Genomic DNA, 19,470 nt, shown 5'->3' with positions numbered 1-19,470 from the left:
CTGGTGACAGGCATTTCATTTCCTTCGTTTTTAACTGGTGACAGGCATTTCATTTCCTTCGTTTTTAGCTGGTGACAGGCATTTCATTTCCTTCGTTTTTAACTGGTGACAGGCATTTCATTTCCTTCGTTTTTAACACCTTTAAGGGGTTTGAGTTACAAAAGATTTTACAAAATTTTGAGAAGTTTACAAATTTCACAACTTTTTTTTCTAATCATTTGCTTCTCTTGAGCTAAAATTTCAATCCCTGGAAAAGATATTTGCATGAGCGGACTGAAAAATTTCTAGACTTGGTTGACTTTTAAGTGTCGCAACCCCGTGGCCTTTGGGGTTACTGACATACACTTATTTCTAGTCCTAGACATGTCGTTTTTAAAACTAAAACACGCTTGTTTATAGTTTAGTTTAAATGGTTGCATAGGAAAAATGCTGATAGGAGGTCGATTTTTAAAGAATTTTCGAAATCTTAATTTCTTCAACCAGATTTGTATGGAGCATTAAAATTTGAAAAACATTGAGAAAAAAAAAGTTTTCTTTAAATACAATTTTAGTAAGATGAATTTGACTTTTTAAGGGAGTGACCGTCTATTTAAGGTAGTTGAACTGAGCATGCAGTGTTGTGGAAAACTTCTTTCGGATTCATTTGAGACATATTAAACTTTTAAAAGATCTGTAAATCTTGAGTTTGAATGCAAATTCGACGTTCAAAACTCCTACTCTGGGGGTGAATACGTTTTCAGAATTAGTAAAATGTAAAAAGTTCTGCAATAATATGCATAGGAACACGTTGAGAGAATACAAATTTATCTTACCATCGAAAATAACTAATCTTGTTCAATTATTAGTTTCTGTTTTCTCATTATTTTGGTTTCTCATTATTCACAAAGATTTTCTGCAGATTTTCTAGAATTATTTTTGAAAAGACGACATTTTAAGAATTTGAAGAAATCTGCGAATAAATTCAAAGAAAATAAAAAATTCATTATAGCAATGAAAACGAAATAAACGATTTTAGCATTAATTTATTTACAATTTTTTTTTTGAGAAATATGTTCTTAACCATCTAATTAGATTACTGTATAATTTTTACTTTATTTTTCGCTGTCGTTATTTAATAATTTAAAAAACAAATTCTGAAAACGTATTCACCCCCAAAGTAGGAGTTTTGAAGGTCGAATTTGCGCTCAAACTCGGGATCTACAGATCTTTAAAAATTTTAATATGTCTCAATTGAATCCTGAAGAATTTGTCCACTACACTGCATACTCAGTTCAACTACCTTACGTAGCCGGTCACTCCTTTTTAAGACAGAAAACCAACATTTATGCCATTCTGGGTTGGAACAAGTGGTATTTCCAAAATCGACCTCCCAAAGTATGCACATTGCACACTTAGTAGTACTTAGAAATAGAATTTTACACAAATTTCAAGGAAAAGAATAAAGTTTGGTTTTGTGTTTAGGTCGGATGGAGGATAAGGAAGATATGAGAAGAGAAGAGCTTGAGAAGAAAATGAGATTAAAGAAACTAAAAGGGCGGTGACATTGCATTCTCCGCCATCTTTGTATCTCAATTTTTTTTATGATCTACAATCTCAATGGATTAATAAATTTAAATTCTTATTCTTCTGTATTTGTACAAACTACTTGTGGCAAATCATTGTCTATTTTGTTCACAGAGATTACTTTTCTTCTCAACAATAGCCGCAGTACATTATCATGTATAAACTGTAGTACGTGAACATCTATCTACTGCAGTACGTTAGCATATTTCGACCGCACTACAGCACATATCTATTGCAGTATGTTAGTAGAAATCCACTAAAGTACGTGATTTGAAATCCACTGCAGTACGTTCCGTTAGCAGATGTCAACTGCAGTTGGTTAGAAACGTTAGCATATATCTACTGCAGTAGGTTAGCATATATCTACTGCAGTAGGTTAGTATATATATACTGCAGTACGTTAGCATATATCTACCGCAGTACATTAGCATATATCTACCGCAGTACGTTAGCATATATCTACCGCAGTACGTTAGCATATATGTACTGAGTAGAAAACAATTTGTATTTATTTATTTTGATGTATTTAAAGTTTTTTTTTTGAAAACTGCCGGATTCATATTAAACATTTTTAATCAGATTTTTCTATCTTGTTTACTTTTATAAAGTTTGTTTACATTTAATGTTTTGTGTTAAGAACGGATATTTTCTCTGATGTGATAAATTAACACTCATTCTACAGGGTGATTCGCATCTTAGTCCTTCACAAGGACTTGGTAATTTGCATAATTTATAATTTTTTGTTTTGTACAACTTAAATATCAATCTGTAAATAAATTTAAAAAAAAATTTATCCGTTTGTTACTGAATTTATAGGAAGTGTTTTTCATTAATTTTTTATTGTTTTTTGTAGATTCAGAAAATAAATCTTTATAAATGTTAATATTTTGTTATATTTAAACCCTCGGAAGAAAAATGTAATGAAAAAACGATGGGATAAAAAATCCCAAAATTAAATTGTTTTGTAATTGAAGCTTATTCTTTATATTAGAGAATGTTTGCTTTTCACAATTTGCATTATAATGAATAATATTCAGAGACCCCGCAAAGAAAAAAATTGCAATTCTATATTAAAAATCTTAAATGCTTGATACTATATTTATTCTGAAATCTTACTGCATTATAGTTTGTTTGTTTAATAGAAGCAAAAATCTAAATTGATTAAGTGAATGTGATCATTGAAAGCTAAGAATAGATGATAGAAGTGATGGGTCGAGAAATCTTTAGTCCTGTGGATTTCTCAAACCATTCTTATATTTTTATTTAACAAAACTTAAAATTTTACACAATTAAAAAGTTGCACAAAACCTGCCTTCCCCCTATGGCCTCTCTGCATTTTTCATTAAAGGGACTGTAAAGGAAAAATGAAAGGGGATATAGGCTGAAACCTAAGTTACTCAGGAGTTGAGCGACACCCTTGCGAGTTCTATCTCAAGAAATTGATTAAAAAAATTGTGTCAAATTTATACCAAAATCGGTATATACCAAATTTTGTATTTTTTTTGAATTTGATATTTTTTTATTTTTGATAGCTTTAAGTGATAATATAATTATTACGTCCATGTCATGTGACCAGAGTTCTGGTCACGTGATACAAACTCATTTATTATATTGTAGAAGCAAGAATTTGATTCTCTATGAAAGTAAAGAATGCTCGAGAATAATGAGGGAATTCCGGGAACAGGAAAACTGAAATCCATATCAATTATATCTAGTAAAAATGAAAAATAAAAATTATAAAATCATAATGGGAGCAAACCTAAATGACTTAGGCTCCTCTGGGATATCGTCGTTTTCAGATTGGTTGCGTATTTGCTGAATTATAGCTATTTAATCCTTTTATTTTAAATACCAAATTTGGTATAAATTTGACACAGTTTTTTAGATCAATTTCTCAAGCAGGAACATAAGATAGAACTCGCAAGGGTTTTGATCAAGAACAAATTGTAACTTAGGTTACAGCCTATACCCCCTTTCATTTTTCCTTTACAGTCCCTTTAAATATCTTATTTCTGTGATTTACTTAAATAAATCAACTTTATTCATGGTACCGCATGGTACGGCAACTACTCATCCGACCTACGGGAAACTGATCTAAGTGGTTTCCGACCTAAAATTCTAAATCTTATAAATTAGGTTTGGTTAAGTATAGTTTAGCAAGTGTAGGTGAAGTTGGATGGGGGTTAGACGAAGAAAATATCTGGGGAGTTTAAAACTACTTTATAATTAGTTTGGATAGAATGTAGGTTGGTTTTCTCTGGTTCAGTTGACAAGCGTCACGACGGCATGGTACGCCAATCAGTTTGGTACAAAGACAAGTTTATATTCTAGATACTTGGTTAGACTGATCCTCTTATTGAACTTAAAACACTGCATTTATTACAGCAAAAACTTGAGTTCTAAACCATTTTTCTCTAAAGCCGATTATTTTTGTAAAAAGAGAAACCAAAATAAATAAATTCAAGTTGCTTTATGAGATAAGAGGACATGACATTTTTTTCATCTCTTTCATCTGGAACGGTCAACTATTAAAGTTTCTGCTTTCTAAAGTGGAGATAAAGATTCTAAGAATCCTAAATAAATGTTGCACCATAGTTTGCATTTAAGTAAAACGCAATCATATTAAAACTTACAAGGACAATTTACAAAGTCTGACCAAGCTAAGATTTTAAGATATATCCAAGTTTTGTATACATAAAATTTCCAATTTCTAATTATGGTTTCTCTGTAAAAAAAATTATTTTTGCGGATTCAGGAAATATAAAAGATTACAGAGTTCAACAAGCTGAAGTTTGGAAGAAGACCTCCTTTAATTAAAAGATGTCAAAATTGTCAATTAAGATTTGAGATTTTCTAGCTGAAGTGCCTGGCGTTGCCAGTGGAATAAAAAAAATAGAATTTTGAAGAAAAAAAAATTATAATTAAAATAGATTTATTTTGCCTTTTACCTCCGGGGTACTCAAAGGTTCTCTAAAAAAATTCCGCCCATTCGGTCCAATCGTTTATCCAGCTATAGTTAACATATTTGTATACAAACAAATATATACATATACATGAGCGAAGAGCTTTATTATATAAGATTAAAAATTGAATAGATCAAACAGGGGCGTAGTGGAGGTTTAGCCATGGGCCGGGGGTGAACTTTCGGCCGACTTTTTTCTTGTGCACCCCCCAACGGTTGATGTGAACTCCCTCTAAAACCCGTATTCAGTAAAACAATTAAATCTATATTAATCTACCTGACTTTTAGTCATCTGACCATTATTACCAATCATACCATTATAAAATCTAGTAGTAAAAGAGCAAAAAATCTATACCTGAAAAAACCTATAATGATATACCCTGAACGAAATTAAGAACCCCCCTTTCCCAGGATAGTATGGTTTAAAATAATTAAATATTATTATTTTCGTCGTTTTTGACAAACGAAATCCATGGGGGGGGGGGGTGTTAAATGAGATTGATTTTCTAGACGCCGCCCTTTTAATAAAAATGGTTCATTTTAGGATTTTTAAGCTATTGAATACACTTCCTAAAGGATAGTATGGTTTAAAATAATTAAATATTATTATTTTCGTCGTTTTTGACAAACGAAATCCAAGAGGGGGGGTGTTCAGTGATATTGGATTTCTGGCGCCCCTTTCGATAAAAATCTATGAGCTATTGAAGACACTTACTAAAGGATAGTATGGTTTAAAATAATTAAATATCATTATTTTCGTTGTTTTTGACAATCTAAATCCAAGAGGGGGGTGTTCAGTGATATTGCTTTTCTAGGCGCCACTAATGATAAAAATGGTGCATTTTGGATCTTTAAGTTATTAAAGACACTTCCTAAATCTAAAGGATGGTATGGTTTAGAATAATCTAAAATTATTATTTACTTAGTTATTGACAAATTAAATCCAAGAGGGGGGTGTTTAGTGATATTTTTTCACTTGACGCCCCTGAAGAAGTATTTTTTTATTTATCGTTTCAAAGAAATTATTAAATTTATTTATTTATTTATTAATTTTGCATTAATGGCACTGATTCTTCTTCAGTTTCAGGAGTCTGATGTGCATCAAATGGCCCCTCTGAATGTTACCTTTTAGCCCCTGAACCATACAGGGCTCCTCCTGCAAGCTGAATCGTTCTTAATATGCCTTTTTGTCATGGTCTGATATTCTATAAGACCTAAAATCTTGAAAACAATAATGACATATCTGCAAAAAAAATATCTAAATATATATATAAATACCTGTTTTGGGCCCCACACACCCTTTCTTTGCCCCCGAGAGCGTCCAATATCATATTGGATTTTTCCAAGCTTTCACTGCCAAATACACACAATGTTAACCTTAAACATTAAACAACCGTTCTTCATGATTTCATTATTTTCCATTTCTGTTTATTCTACAAAATCCAATACAATGTGTGACACCCTGTATAATATGTATTTTAAAAAACTTTTCTCGCGAAGAAATTTAAAAATATTTTTTTTTCTTATTTTGCATGATAGTACAACAAAATTGATGAAACTATTTTGATAATAACAAATAAATGTTTATTTTGGAAATGAAAATATCTATCATAAGCAAGACAACTAAAATAAAGAATCATGTTAGGCGCGTGATGAATAATAGGGTTTGTGTGCTAGATATGATCGGAACAGGTTTCGAGACGAGCCTGATTTTGATGATAGAAGTATGGAGAACAATAGATATTCTAGTATAATGCAGGAGGAAGTTCGCTCTGCTCGGATAGGTAAACTTTTCTACAACAAATTTACAAATAAAAAATATATTTTTAGTTTGAAGAGACTTTTACAAGCCTGGCCTGTAACTCTGCCCTGGAAAATTTCCCCCTTGTTTACAATCTTGGTTTTTGTTTTGATAAATGTAGCTTTTAACTGGTGACAGGCATTTAATTTTCTTCGTTTTTAGCTGGTGACAGGCATTTCATTTCGTTCGTTTTTAGCTGGTGACAGGCATTTCATTTCCTTGGTTTTTAGCTGGTGACAGGCATTTCATTTCCTTCGTTTTTAACTGGTGACAGGCATTTCATTTCCTTCGTTTTTAGCTGGTGACAGGCATTTCATTTCCTGCGTTTTTAGCTGGTGACAGGCATTTCATTTCCTTCGTTTTTAACTGGTGACAGGCATTTCATATGCTTCGTTTTTAGCTGGTGACAGGCATTTCATCCCCCTGATAAGTATTAATCTCCCCTTAAACAATATGAAGATCCCCCCCTGATAAGTATTAATCTCCCCTTTAACAATATGAAGATCCCCTCCCCCTGATAAGTATTAATTTCCCCTTTAACAATATGAAGATCCCCTCCCCCTGATAAGTATTAATCTCCCCTTTAACAATATGAAGATCCCCTCCCCCTGATAAATATTAATCTCCCCTTAAACAATATGAAAATCCCCCCCGATAAGTATTAATCTCCTTAAACAATATGAAGATCCCCCCTGATAAGTATTAATCTCCCCTTTACCCCTGAACAATGTAAAGACCCCCCCTGAGAAGTACTGGTCTACACCCCTGATTAATACTTAGACCCCCTCCTTGATGAGTAATGATTAATTAGCTGCCCCTGAACAATAACCCCCAGATAAGTTATGAATTTCCCCTGAAGAAACACCTATAAAACACCTACTCCTAGCCTACCACGCCTACATGTACCAATGCCTGAAATAAAAAGAAATCTGTAAACTCCTTTAGTTGGTTTATAGTTGAACTAAGATGAAGTGCTTAATTCTGTTTCTCATTCTTTTTGTTGGATCCTCATCTGGATTCTTCTTCGGGTAAATTGTTGTAGAACACTACAGATTACAGTGATAACCAGAAAACTGTGGAATAAGAAGACGACATTATAGAAATACTTAAGTGCATTTGATGTTTTTAAAAAGGAAATTATAGTTTGAATAGTAACTTATTAAATCAGTTATTAAGTTAAATGTTGCTGTTGAGTGTTAACACTGCACATATGTTGTGTTTCGTGAGAGCCATGATTTATTGGACTATAATTAAAGCCATAATTAAAGTCTAAAAGTCGTTTTCCTGTTCTAGAGTTTTCTGTTTTTTTATGTACAGGAAACCAGATGAAGTTTTTATTTTAATTCTAGCAAAACTTTTCGTTTGAACTTGACCCCTTTTAATACTAATTGATATTATCAAAATTAATACCACACGATAAAAATATTTTACAAAGGAACAATAGTTTTTGCCATAAACTAAAATGTTCTACAAAAAATTCTTATGTCTTTGCAACCTGATGGTGTAAACTTTTGATTTCACTTGAGACCATGATCATTGCATAATACGAACCAGAACAAGCATTGACCGGTTTAGTGTTCACAATTTGACCAGCTCGTCAGTGAACCCAGTATGTGGTTGACCCAACCCGTTTTATGGTTCTTACAGAATTCATAGTTTAAAACATCAAAGGTCTACGAAATCGGGTTGCAAATAAATAGGATTTTAAAATCAGAGTTTGTAGCAAGAACTCTGTTTTTGAAATGGATTTATAACATTGTAACTTTATTTACAAATATTTAGGCCAAGATCTTGCAGATCTGACAGGGAATGTCCTGCTATTAGAAGGTGAAATTAAATTAGTATTAAAGGCTTAATATGTCGAAAAATATTCGATGGTGATTGCTACTAATCTTACTTGTATCTGTTGCGTCTATAAGAAGAAAATTGCTAAAAACGACTCATATCGAAGAACGTAACGTCCATACAAATTCAGAGAGTTGCAATATTCGAATCGGAATTTGGATCGAAAAAAAAACAATTTAATTTTTAAAAAATCATTCAGATATAGCAAGTTGATATATTTTATAATATTTTTCATTTTTTTTCTAAATTAATATTTCGCTTACAACTTGTTTTCACGGCTGGCGCTGGATTTTCGAAAATTCCAGGAAAATATATGAATGTCGTCTTCATCATCAAAACTTCTCGAATCAGGAATGAATGTTTTCATAAGTAATTCTAGGATCATAAAAAATAAAAAATATTATCAATTATTGACTATATACGAATGTGTCGAAAAAAAGCGATGATTATAGGTTGTAATATTTGAATGATTTGTTTGGAATTAAATCGATTTTTTATCAAAGTATGAATCCATTTTAGATGAAAATATTGACAATTATTACTTTACCGTTCAAGGGAAGTTGCCAATAAAAAAGCTTTTCTTTGATTACTTTTAAACTGTAATTCGAAAAAGCTTGTTAAGAATCAAAACTTAAATAAAAATTTTTCATTGTCTTAATCTTATTGCCTACCCAAAGTCCTTGGACTGTCCCAGGCTTTTTGGTCTCTGAGATTGAAAAATGAACCCCATGGTGTTGGAACTCTGGGTCTTTCGGACAGTCTCAACGTCCCGGGCTTGCGGGACAGTTCCAAACCCCGTGGTGTTTGGACTTTGACTAAAAATAAAACCCCAAAATACAGGGTGTCCCACGAAACATGACAATAGGAAGACGACTTGAAAGTCGTCTTTGGTATTTGAATTTATTTGTGACATTTAGTCTTCTATCTACTTTAACTTGCATGATTCTTGAAACAATTATCACATAATTCTCCTAGCCCTGGCATTTCCAAAAAGTGGTCTGCGTTTTTTGTGCTTTCAATATTACCGGAGATATAAAGAGTTTGGTTCAGATTTCAATTTTGTTAAATAAAAGCAAAATTGTCGAAATCTGAACGAAATTCTTCATATCTCGGGCAATATTGAAAGCACAAAAAAGGCAGACCACATTTTGGAAATGGCAGGACAAGGGAAATTTTGTGATTATTATCTCTAGAAATTTACTTCTAAAATTAGATTGACAAATATACGCAGCAAATTATATCAAAAATCAAGACGACATTCAAGTCGTCCTGCATACTGTCATGTTTCGTGGGACACCCTGTATGTTAGGACTCTGGGTCTTTAGGACAGTCGCAAAAACCCAGAGTCCACATGTAAAAGGTTTGATTTTCTTGAAATAGTTTGACAAAAAAATAAAACCCCTTGGTGTCAGGACTCTGGGTTTTTGGGAAAGTCCCAACGGCCTGGGACTGTCCCAGGCTTCTGGCACTCTGACAAAGACCCAGATATCATGAGCCTGTCCCAGGCACTTGGGTCTCTGAGATTGGGAAAAAAAGAAAACCCCATGGTGTTGGGACTCTGGGGTTTTGGAACAGTTCCAAAGTTTCAGGACTATCTCAGGCTTCAGGGACAGTCCTAGAGTACCGAGCTTGTCCCGGGACCACGGCCCGCTTATATGTATGCTTCTATCTACCGATCTATACTATTCTGGGCATGTGTACATGTAACTTTGTCGGTGGGCTACGCAGCTGTTATATCTCAGTGGACCCTAGATTTTTTTAGGAAATTTCTAAAACCTCTGAATAGCAAATTTTAGGTTTTATTATAACAAATTTTTATTCTGGCTATTGTTCATTCTTTAAAAATAATTTGTACTTTTAAAAAAGTTTGAAGTGAAGTTCAGGGTCCAGATTAGAGAAGAACTTTGGTAGATAGTGGGCCCTGGAGTGAGCAGAAATGAGATACTGTAGCTAAAATCTTGTGAACTTAGCATTTTCTTCAAAGTGTTGGTAGTATCAACGGCGCCTTGTTTTCAGAATTCCAAAATGGGGTCTGCCTTTTTTGTACCTTAAGAATTGACCAAGATATTGAGAAATTTGTTTAAAATTCAAAATATTAAATATAAGCAATTAGGTTGTTTAAATCTTTAGTATCTCCAACAATTTTTATAATACAAAGAAGGAGGCTCCAGGGTCCAATGTCTAACGTACTGCATAACACCCCAGCGAAAAAATTACATCAAACCTTGACTATGATATATCCATTCTATTACATATCCATGCCCGGGACCGTCCCAAGTTTAAAAATTTGGATTTAGAACATGCTGTCTAGACATCACCAAACCTCATAGAGTAAATAAAGCATGTTAGTTCCACATTTTATTAAAAATATATCTTAAGTGTTGACCCTCGTCAGTTCTAACGATATGATAACCATCAAAATCAATAATAAAAAATCGGGGAAAATGTTATAAACCACAAAAAAATAAACAAACAAAAAAGATTATTTTTAAAAGGTACAGTCAGATGTAAAAAGGGAAACGAACTCAAATAATGATATGTAAAATGATAATTTGCTAATATTTACCTTTGAAAGAATAGTTAAAGACAATTATTATTCCAATTGAGACTGTTTCTGTCAAATAGATTCAAACCAAACTGTTTAAATGATAAGTATAAAGTTAATGTCTAATTGATCTAATTATACGAACTTTTACGGAAATTGGGTAGGATGGTGGTGGCGGCAGTTAATGGAATACATATATTGTAACGGTACAGTTTTTAAAGGGAGGGACTGGCTAGTGGCTAGGTTTGTTAGTTGAACTGAGAGTGCAGTGTTAGTGAGAAATCTTTTAGGATTCATTTATTTTTTTTCGTAAAAATGTCTCATTCGACTTCTATATCTTCCCCTTTAAATAGGAGATCATCAGTAAGCAGTTTTCTTGGCTTGTTTCAAACACGAGTTAATAACTTTGGTGGGTTTTCCTCGAGCGGAAGGTCAGTAAATGAGTTTTAATTAAAGGGACTGGCGTTGGTATTTTAATTGACACTCCATTCAAAAAGAGGGACATGTCCGATTCACAAAGTCATTATTTGGCCTTCAATGAAATATGAATAAAACCATATTGTTTTTAAAAATTATGAATGTGTCCATTTGTAATTACAATTTAATTACAGAATAGCAATTTTTTATTAAAACTTAGACAGGCGCTCATGTGAATTTGCTATGCACAAAATAATCTCAATTTTACCTCCTTTTGAGCTTGTCCAACAACACCGGTTTAAGATTCCCTCAACAGCAATATGTTTAGCTTCCTAGCTGTCCCTTGGGACAATTAGGAAAAATAACATCCTTCTCTGAAAAATTTACAGAAAAAATCGCGCCTTTCAGTAAAATTGTTTTAGTGCTTTTTCGCAAAACAATTTCCTAAACTTCTCTGTATAATAAATATGATTGGTTGATATAATTTGTAGAATAAGAAAAAAAAGTTATTAGAAATAAAGGGGTACTCTTAAATCAATAATTATCAAATTTATAATATATCTAGATGTTTGGCACAAAAAGATGGACTTTGTCAGCTTGGAAGTAAGTTAGGATAAAATAATTTTAGTTATACATTTTTTTTTATTAATTTCATTCAACTTTATTTGTAACAAATAAGATATTTTGAATTTTAAATTTTAAATTTGGTAATTTTAACAATCTCTGAAATGAATGATGTGCATTATAATAGAATTTTTTTATCATTAACGTTCTAGAATTTTAGAACATCGTGTAACATGTAACTTTTTAAAACATGTCAACTTAAGTTTCTGGAAGGAAATTAATTGTAACTCAGTTTTGGCGGTAGAGAAAGGGTAGGGGGCAGAGCATGAGCCCCGCAAACTGATCTCCGGAGCCTCCTGATTCGCATAATGGCCTCCTAGGCAACAACTAGCGAATCAAAATCGTCTCTGTACCTCATGCTACATCTGCCAGGCTCACCAACTCTGTTTTCATGTCTATAGCAATCCGATATTAAATATCGAATATTTGGCTTTTACATAGACCATAAACCTTTTTTTTTTTAATCTCAACATGATCATGGAAATTCTTTATAGTATTAAAACGTCTACTTTGTATTAAAACGTCTTACTTTCATTAATATTAAGACTCCACACATTGTTTTTCTAAATTCCACTAATTCCTAAACTTGTGCATAACTATTACAGCTTTATATAAAGTTAGACAATTTTTATATCATTTCACAGTCTTAATTCTTATATAAACCAATTGACAAAACATTATAGTTTTTGTGAAATACTTAAAAATTAAATACAATAAAAGACAAATTTAAGTATTTCATAAAAACTAATATGTTTTGTGAATTGGTGATCATATAGCTAGCTAGATTCTGACATACGACTATGAAATGATATAAAATTTGTCTAACTTTATATAAAGCTGCAATAGTGATGCCCATCGCACACAACACAAGTTTAGGAATTTGTGAAAGTTAGAAAAACAAAATAAGAAGTTTAAATCTCAATAAAAGTAGACTTTTTAATACAAATTGTTATTGTACCATTTAAGACTTTATGATCATGTTGAGATTAAAAAAAAAGTTTTGGTGGATGTAAAAGCAAAATATTTGTTACCAGGCTTTTAGGGCGCTTCGCGCCCATCTTCCATTTAAATTGTGAACATGTCGTTTTTTTTACATTTTAAAACAAAGAAAAAAAAAATTTGCGGATTTTCAAGAAATTAAAATTTTTTACAAAATTAAAAACATGTAAACACATTTTTTAAAATTTTTTATCATTCATAAACCTTCTCTGTGGTCACGTGATGTCCCACAAAAAATTTGGGCCCGATCGGTTCAGGCTTTTTGACGTTTATTGGATACAAAAAAACAAACAGACACCCAGACAGACAAGCCAAATTTATATATAAATTGGATATCGGATTGCTGGACATGAAGACAGAGTTGGTGAACCTAAGGTAGAGGCATGGAGATAGTTTTAATTGGCTAATAGTTGGCATTCTGCAAAACAAGAGGCTCCAGAGGACAGTTAGTGGGACTCGTGGATGCTCTGCAACCCTTCCTAGCAGAGATGTCAATGATGGCGTAACAAAACGTTAAATGTACATTTTTTTCGTATTTTACAATGATAGAAAACGTTTTATGTAATATGAACTTCTTGGGAACTTTTACCAACACTATTGTTTTACATACATTAAATAACGTTACGTTTATGTTATGTCATTTCAAAAGTGTGCAACTTAAAGTTTTAAGCGTTAAAAACTTCTGATGAACACCAGCGAATCTTGACATCTCTACTTAGCAGTCCTAATTTTCCTATAAAGTGCAGTACAGTATTCTATAGATAAAGTTATAATGGTTTCCGGAGTCTGGACATATTTAATAAAAAGCTGAATTTCATATGCTGTGTTTAAACTTAGTCAACATTAAAGTATTTCTTGCTGTTCCCTAAATTTTGTTACCTAAAAGGATAAGATTTTAATGACGACAATAACATCACTTTGAACCTGACAGTTTGAAGGTTTAGTTAGGACATCTGCCTTAATTCTGTTGAGTCGTCTCTGAAGTCTCATCCTTTGTGGTTAACCTTCTATAAATAAAATCCTCCAAAACTGTCGTCTTTAATTTAGATTTCTTGGGGGGAGGGAGGAACAGCTGTAATGTGCGGCGCTGCGCAGAATGTTTCTCTGATCTAGATTGCAGTGTATGTCAAAATTGTAACAGAAATATTTGCTCTGGACAATGTACTACATGAAATATATTTGTGTATATATTAATCCAAGATAACCATGTTTCTCTGATCTAGATTGCAATAGATGTCAAAATTGTAACAGAAATATTTGCTCTCGAAAATGTTACTCTTACACTCCAACTCCTGTTTTTGCTAAATAAAAGAATTTTTGTGTAAAATAAAGCTTTCTGTTCTGAATATTTTAATGTTTTTGACTTTCAAATAAAAACTATGCATGATGTGAATAAATTTCTGTGTCGAAATAAACAAAGAGCTTGGTAATATAAAGAGTAGGCATTGGGATTTATACTCAAACCCAATTTAATCAAGAAGCCACAGAATATCATCTTTTCCATAAATTAAAGGAATATAGAACTTTTCAAGCATATCTCTCACTAAAAATTAGCTTTTTTACGTAATTTGCCATTAGAAATGCATAACTTTATTATCTTTGCGACATAATCTTTATCTTAAAACAGATTGCAATATTTGGTTTGACATTTTTTGGCCACTTTAAACCAAGGGTTTTTTTGGGGCCTTACGCACTGTTACTGGCCTAAAATTCTGTTCTAGACCTAAAGAAAACTATACTAACTGACATGTTGTTTTAAAATATGTGGTATTTTTCATACAAATGAAATGCTTAACAAAATCACAATTTTATCTTTATTTTAGCAGGAGAACATCTTATTCTTATCCTATAAACGATTAAACAAAATTAGAAGTTTATAATCGTGTAGTTAATTTCCGGCCATTTTTAGCACCTAAAAATAATTAATTTATTTGATAACTAGATACATCAAACAGACACAGAACAAACAATAGACTGAGAGAATATCAGAAATATGAAGACGACATTTAAAAATTGTTTTTTTATTATTCCTGCGAGGTGGGGTAAGCATTGCAAGGTGGGGAAACCAATTTTATTATGAGCCACTTTTAAGAAAATAAAAATAATTGATTCAGAGAATATAGATAAACAACAAATATTTTAGAACAAAATTTAGTTATAGTTTATAAATTATAACAATTAAAATGCTTAACTCCCTTAGATTTTTGAACTGAAGATTTATTATACAGTCCTAACCAGAAAACTCCGAAATAGGAAGACGACTTTATAGCAAATAAGTGTATATAGCAAGTGTATTTGATATTATTTTAAAGCAAATAATTTAACTAGACACTAATTAAATCACAAATGAAGTGAAATGGGTCTGTTTACACTGAATAAATTCTGTTTTACGTGCTCATTGGACTATCTAAAGTCATAATTTAAGCTTAAAAGTCGTCTTTCTATTCCAGAGTTTTCTGGTTATCACTGTATAATATATATTAGATAATATGAAAACAAAAAAGGCCAAATATACACACTAAGTAGTTTTTGCTGTACTGAAGATTTTTAATATCACAATTTCCTACCAATCATCATGGAAACATCACATAGATTATAGATTTTATAGATTTTAATAAATAAAAATAATGATTATATCTTAATGTAAGAAAGTAAACTTAATCTATATATATATATATACTTTGCTTGTATGTTTGGGTGTCTGTATGGGTGTGTCTTTGTTTGTATCCAGTAAACGTCAAAACGATTGAACCGATCGGCCCAACTTTTGGGTGGGACCTCACATGGCCCTAGAGAAGGTTTATGAATGAACAAAATTTGAAAAAATTGCCTCCATCAAATAAATTAAAATCCGTGAACTTTTTTTGTTTTGTTTTCTAATGTACACAAAGAGAGCATGTTCCCATTTGAAATAGAAGGTGGGCGCAAAGCATCCTAAAAGCCTAGTATATATATAATCAAAAAGAAAAACAAGGAACTACCTATACAGCTTGGAAGACGGTAATATAACGTCTTGGATTGACACGCAAGTCGGAGAATTCGGACGTCTGCAAGACTTATATTTACACTACTGTGGTACGTCTGATTCAGACAGAAAAGACGTGCTAATTGATGGTGTTCAACTTCAATGGTGTCAAATTCCTAATGGCCTGCTTATAGAGGGGTTCATTCCAGTTCGCCTGTACTTATCTCCCCAACAAACAAAAACCCGTGAAGAACACAAGATTATTTGGTTTATTTCACACGAGTGACCCGTCAATATCCCGTAATAATTCACGTGTTGTTGAGGTGATTGTTGACGATTTGATCACGGGTCTAGGACCGTGTTTTTACACGGCGAAAACTTGAGTTTATTTCACGAGATGAACACGGGATTTTTACATGGGAAAATTATTTTTCTCCCATCTACTTTAATTACATTTTTAAAAACCCCGGGAAAGGGGGGGGGTACATAACTGTTTTCTGATATATAAATATTTATAAACTATACTGTGTAAAAGTATATAATTATTACAAAATGTTTAGAAACTAAACATTTTAGTTTATATCTTTTACATGAAACATCTTGAACATGTAAACTTTAAACTTTTCTTATCACAAAGTGATATTTCAAGTCTAAATAATGTTCAATTATGTTTATGTGTTCATGATTATATGAATTCTCCTTCCTGTATATATCTAAAATATCGATATTCCAAAAAGGGGTTGTTGAGAAATGCAATACAAAATTCAATGTGAAACTTTTCTATACTATGCTCATGCTTGTTATAATCTGAAAAATTTATGTCAGTTGAAATATTTCATTTTACTACAATAAACTTTTAGTTTCTAAAAGATGAGCAGAGACACCAAGTGTTGTGATTTTGCAACTCTGTTAAAAATGAAAGATGAAATTCTTCCCGTGATATTTCAAATATTTTACGCGTGATATTTACAAGAATTAAAATCTAGATAATTCTGGCATTCCATTACTCATGATTAACACGTTTGGAATATGCGAGAGCTTGCACTGGTATCTTTTCTACGAGCAAAACATGAGAAAAAACTACGAGAATTGAACTATAGAATAATCTCAAATATAGTACACGTGATAATTACGGGAATTAAAATCTAAAAATTCTGGCATTGCATTACTCGAGCTTAACACGATAGGAATATGCAAGATTTTGCACTGGTTTATTTTGCTACGTGTACAACATGTGAAATAACAACGAGAATTTTCAAAGAATATTTTCGCGTTTTTTACCCGTGCTGTACACAGGAGGAATCTTCAAGATTGTAAAAAGTAGATATACCACGAGTATAACACAAGGAGGGTACGTGAATTAATCACGTGAATTATCAACCAGTTCTCCATAATGCTAATCTCGTTGAAAACCTGTGTTTTGTTTGTTGGGTCTGTCTGTTCGTTGCGGCGCCACATGTTTTTTCAGTTGCATCTGTTTTCAAGCTGTTATCCAACCCCCACCCCCCCCTCCCTACAACCATCACTATCTGCATCTTCCATCCGTTGTTTATATCTTTTAAGAACGTCTTCATTTGCGTCTTCACCCCGTCGATTATTTAATATTATTATTTATCCCCCCACCCACCAAAAAAATTCCCTTCACAGGACGTCCTGAGAGCGTCTCAAAAAAAGCATATTTAGGACGCCTTGAGACGCCCTGGCTGGTTCTTCACAAGACATGCTGTCAAGTCGGGACGTACCCCAAAATTTTTAACTTTAATAATTTATTTTAATTAAATTTTACAATATTTTTAAATTTTAATATGATATCAGATGGAAACATTTTGAGACTTCTATATTTCTTGTTTTTAATCCTTTCTTCTTGATCTTCCATTCCTTGTCCATCCTTCAATCACACTATGGCTAATTTTGAAAGTAAAAATAAATGAATTTTTTGGATGTTTTCTGCAGCTAGCCAAATTGCAGAGGTAGAACTATTTTTTGAAGCCCTGTATCTATATTCTATTTATTGAGAGAGCAAGGTTACTCTTCCCCTTGTTTATATTTAAATTTTGCTTCAGTCATGATAAATTGTTGAGTCATCTATTGCATTCCTAGCTTTTCTTGGAGGGGGAGAGGGGTGAGGGGGACATTTTCCACATTTTCCAGTTTTTTTTTTATCTCGAGTAGGACATAGAGGGGGGGATGGGACGTCTGCCATCCTGTGTATTCCCCTTCTAATTTTTCCTGTTCAAAGTTTTCTTCTTCTTTCTTGTTTATCTTGCTTTAAGCACCAATCTCTACTGTCAAGAGATTTCCCTTCCACTTTTTTCTGTTCAATTTATTTTTTCTTCTTGCTTCTTGTTTCTTGATTTTACATAAGGCCTTTCCAAATAGTTCTTTTAACATCGAGTTGTGGAGCAGGTAGGAGAGAGATAAGGAGGTTTGTAGGAAGAAGGGTATAGGGGATTTCTCCCTGTGTTCCTTCATTTTATACTGTTTCCCAGTTAGGGGAATTAAGGAATTTACCCATAACTGCACCCCATATGCAAAATGGGGAGTTGTGATCCCTGAAAGCTCTCTTGAGAGGTATCTTCCATGGTAGTCCAGTCCTCACATCTGGTCGAGTAAAAAACCGGTATCATTGTGCATGGCTTGTATTCCCACGAGGGGTTAAACTCCTCTTAAAGTGAAGCAAGCTGAAGATGAAGTTTTGTTTTAATCTATGTACAATTCTTGCTTCCCCTGTAGGATACTAGATGCATAACTAATCACAGCGCTTCCCCAGCTGCAATTCTGGGACCGCATAGTAGGTCGGTTCTGCTAGAGAGAAAGCAGGCAACTGGACGTACCCCAAAATAAAATAAACTTTTTAGGAGGGTAAAAATTACCCCTTCAAAAAATATTTTTTTTAGGGAAACCTGTGTATGTAGCATTTTCTGTTGTAATGATTAGTACAATCTTTATTATCCATGTTATTAATATCTTATCTATTTCAATGTTGACCCTGACCGGCCAATCCGGTCAGTGTGATTTACCTGTATATAAATAAATTAGTACTACATGAAACGTTTTGTTATACGGACGTACCCTAGAAACCAGCGACGTCGCGCGTCCAGTCCCATTAGGTCGAGATAGGTCAGGTTAGGTTGTGTTATGTCATATTACAAAATTGGACGCAATATGACCAGTCCCCTTAGGTCATGTTAGGTGAGGTTAAGTCGGGTTACGTCAGATTAAAAAACTGGTTGGAACATGACCAGTCCCCCTAGGCCGTGTTTGGTCAGGTTAGGTTGGGTTAGGTTGAGTTACCTAACTGTTCTCATACTGGTCTTAACCTGACCAATCGACTTAGGCCAGATTTGGTCAAGATTGGTTGAGTTATGTCAGGAGACCTAACTGGTCGGAACATGACCAGTCCTTCAAGGTCGTGTTTGGTCAGGTTAGGTCGGATTAGGTCGAGTTACCTAACTGGTCTTATACTGGTCTTAACCTGACCAATCTACTTAGGTTGGATTTGGTCAAGATTGGTTGAGTTATGTCAGGAGACCTAACTGGTTGTAACATGACCAGTCTCCCTAGGTTGTGTTTGGTCAGGTTAGGGTGGGTTAGGTCGGGAGACCTAACTGGTCGGAACATGACCAGTCACCCTAGGTCGAGTTTGGTCAGGTTATGTCGGGTTAGGTTGAGTTACCTAACTGGTCTCATACTGGTCTTAACCTGACCAATCGACTTAGGCCAGATTTGGTTTTGATTGGTTGAGTTAT

At 33.1% G+C, this 19,470-nt stretch overlaps 2 protein-coding genes across 2 annotated transcripts in view; both read left to right on the top strand.

Annotated features, from left to right (window-relative positions):
* LOC111714581 (protein SPT2 homolog) overlaps positions 1 to 2,356 on the top strand; it is a gene marked incomplete in the record, with an annotated part of 12,813 nt that extends 10,457 nt beyond the window's left edge. Inside the window, 1 exon segment of the mRNA XM_023489720.1 lies at positions 1,462 to 2,356. Coding sequence (XP_023345488.1) covers positions 1,462 to 1,541 — 80 coding nt within the window.
* Positions 2,357 to 7,239: 4,883 nt separating this feature from the next.
* On the top strand, positions 7,240 to 14,102 carry LOC111714579 (uncharacterized). The gene is made up of 5 exons (XM_023489718.1): positions 7,240 to 7,354; positions 8,109 to 8,153; positions 11,070 to 11,147; positions 11,699 to 11,736; positions 13,804 to 14,102. Exons 1-5 carry the CDS (start codon positions 7,293 to 7,295, stop codon positions 13,926 to 13,928), a joined length of 348 nt encoding a protein of 115 aa, XP_023345486.1. The 5' UTR covers positions 7,240 to 7,292; the 3' UTR covers positions 13,929 to 14,102.
* Positions 14,103 to 19,470: the final 5,368 nt, after the last annotated feature.

This window comes from Eurytemora carolleeae, unplaced genomic scaffold (genome assembly GCF_000591075.1).
Source record: "Eurytemora carolleeae unplaced genomic scaffold, Eaff_2.0 scaffold1606, whole genome shotgun sequence".
NCBI classification, from domain to species: domain Eukaryota; kingdom Metazoa; phylum Arthropoda; class Copepoda; order Calanoida; family Temoridae; genus Eurytemora; species Eurytemora carolleeae.
This window is presented reverse-complemented; position numbering and strand designations above follow the sequence as displayed.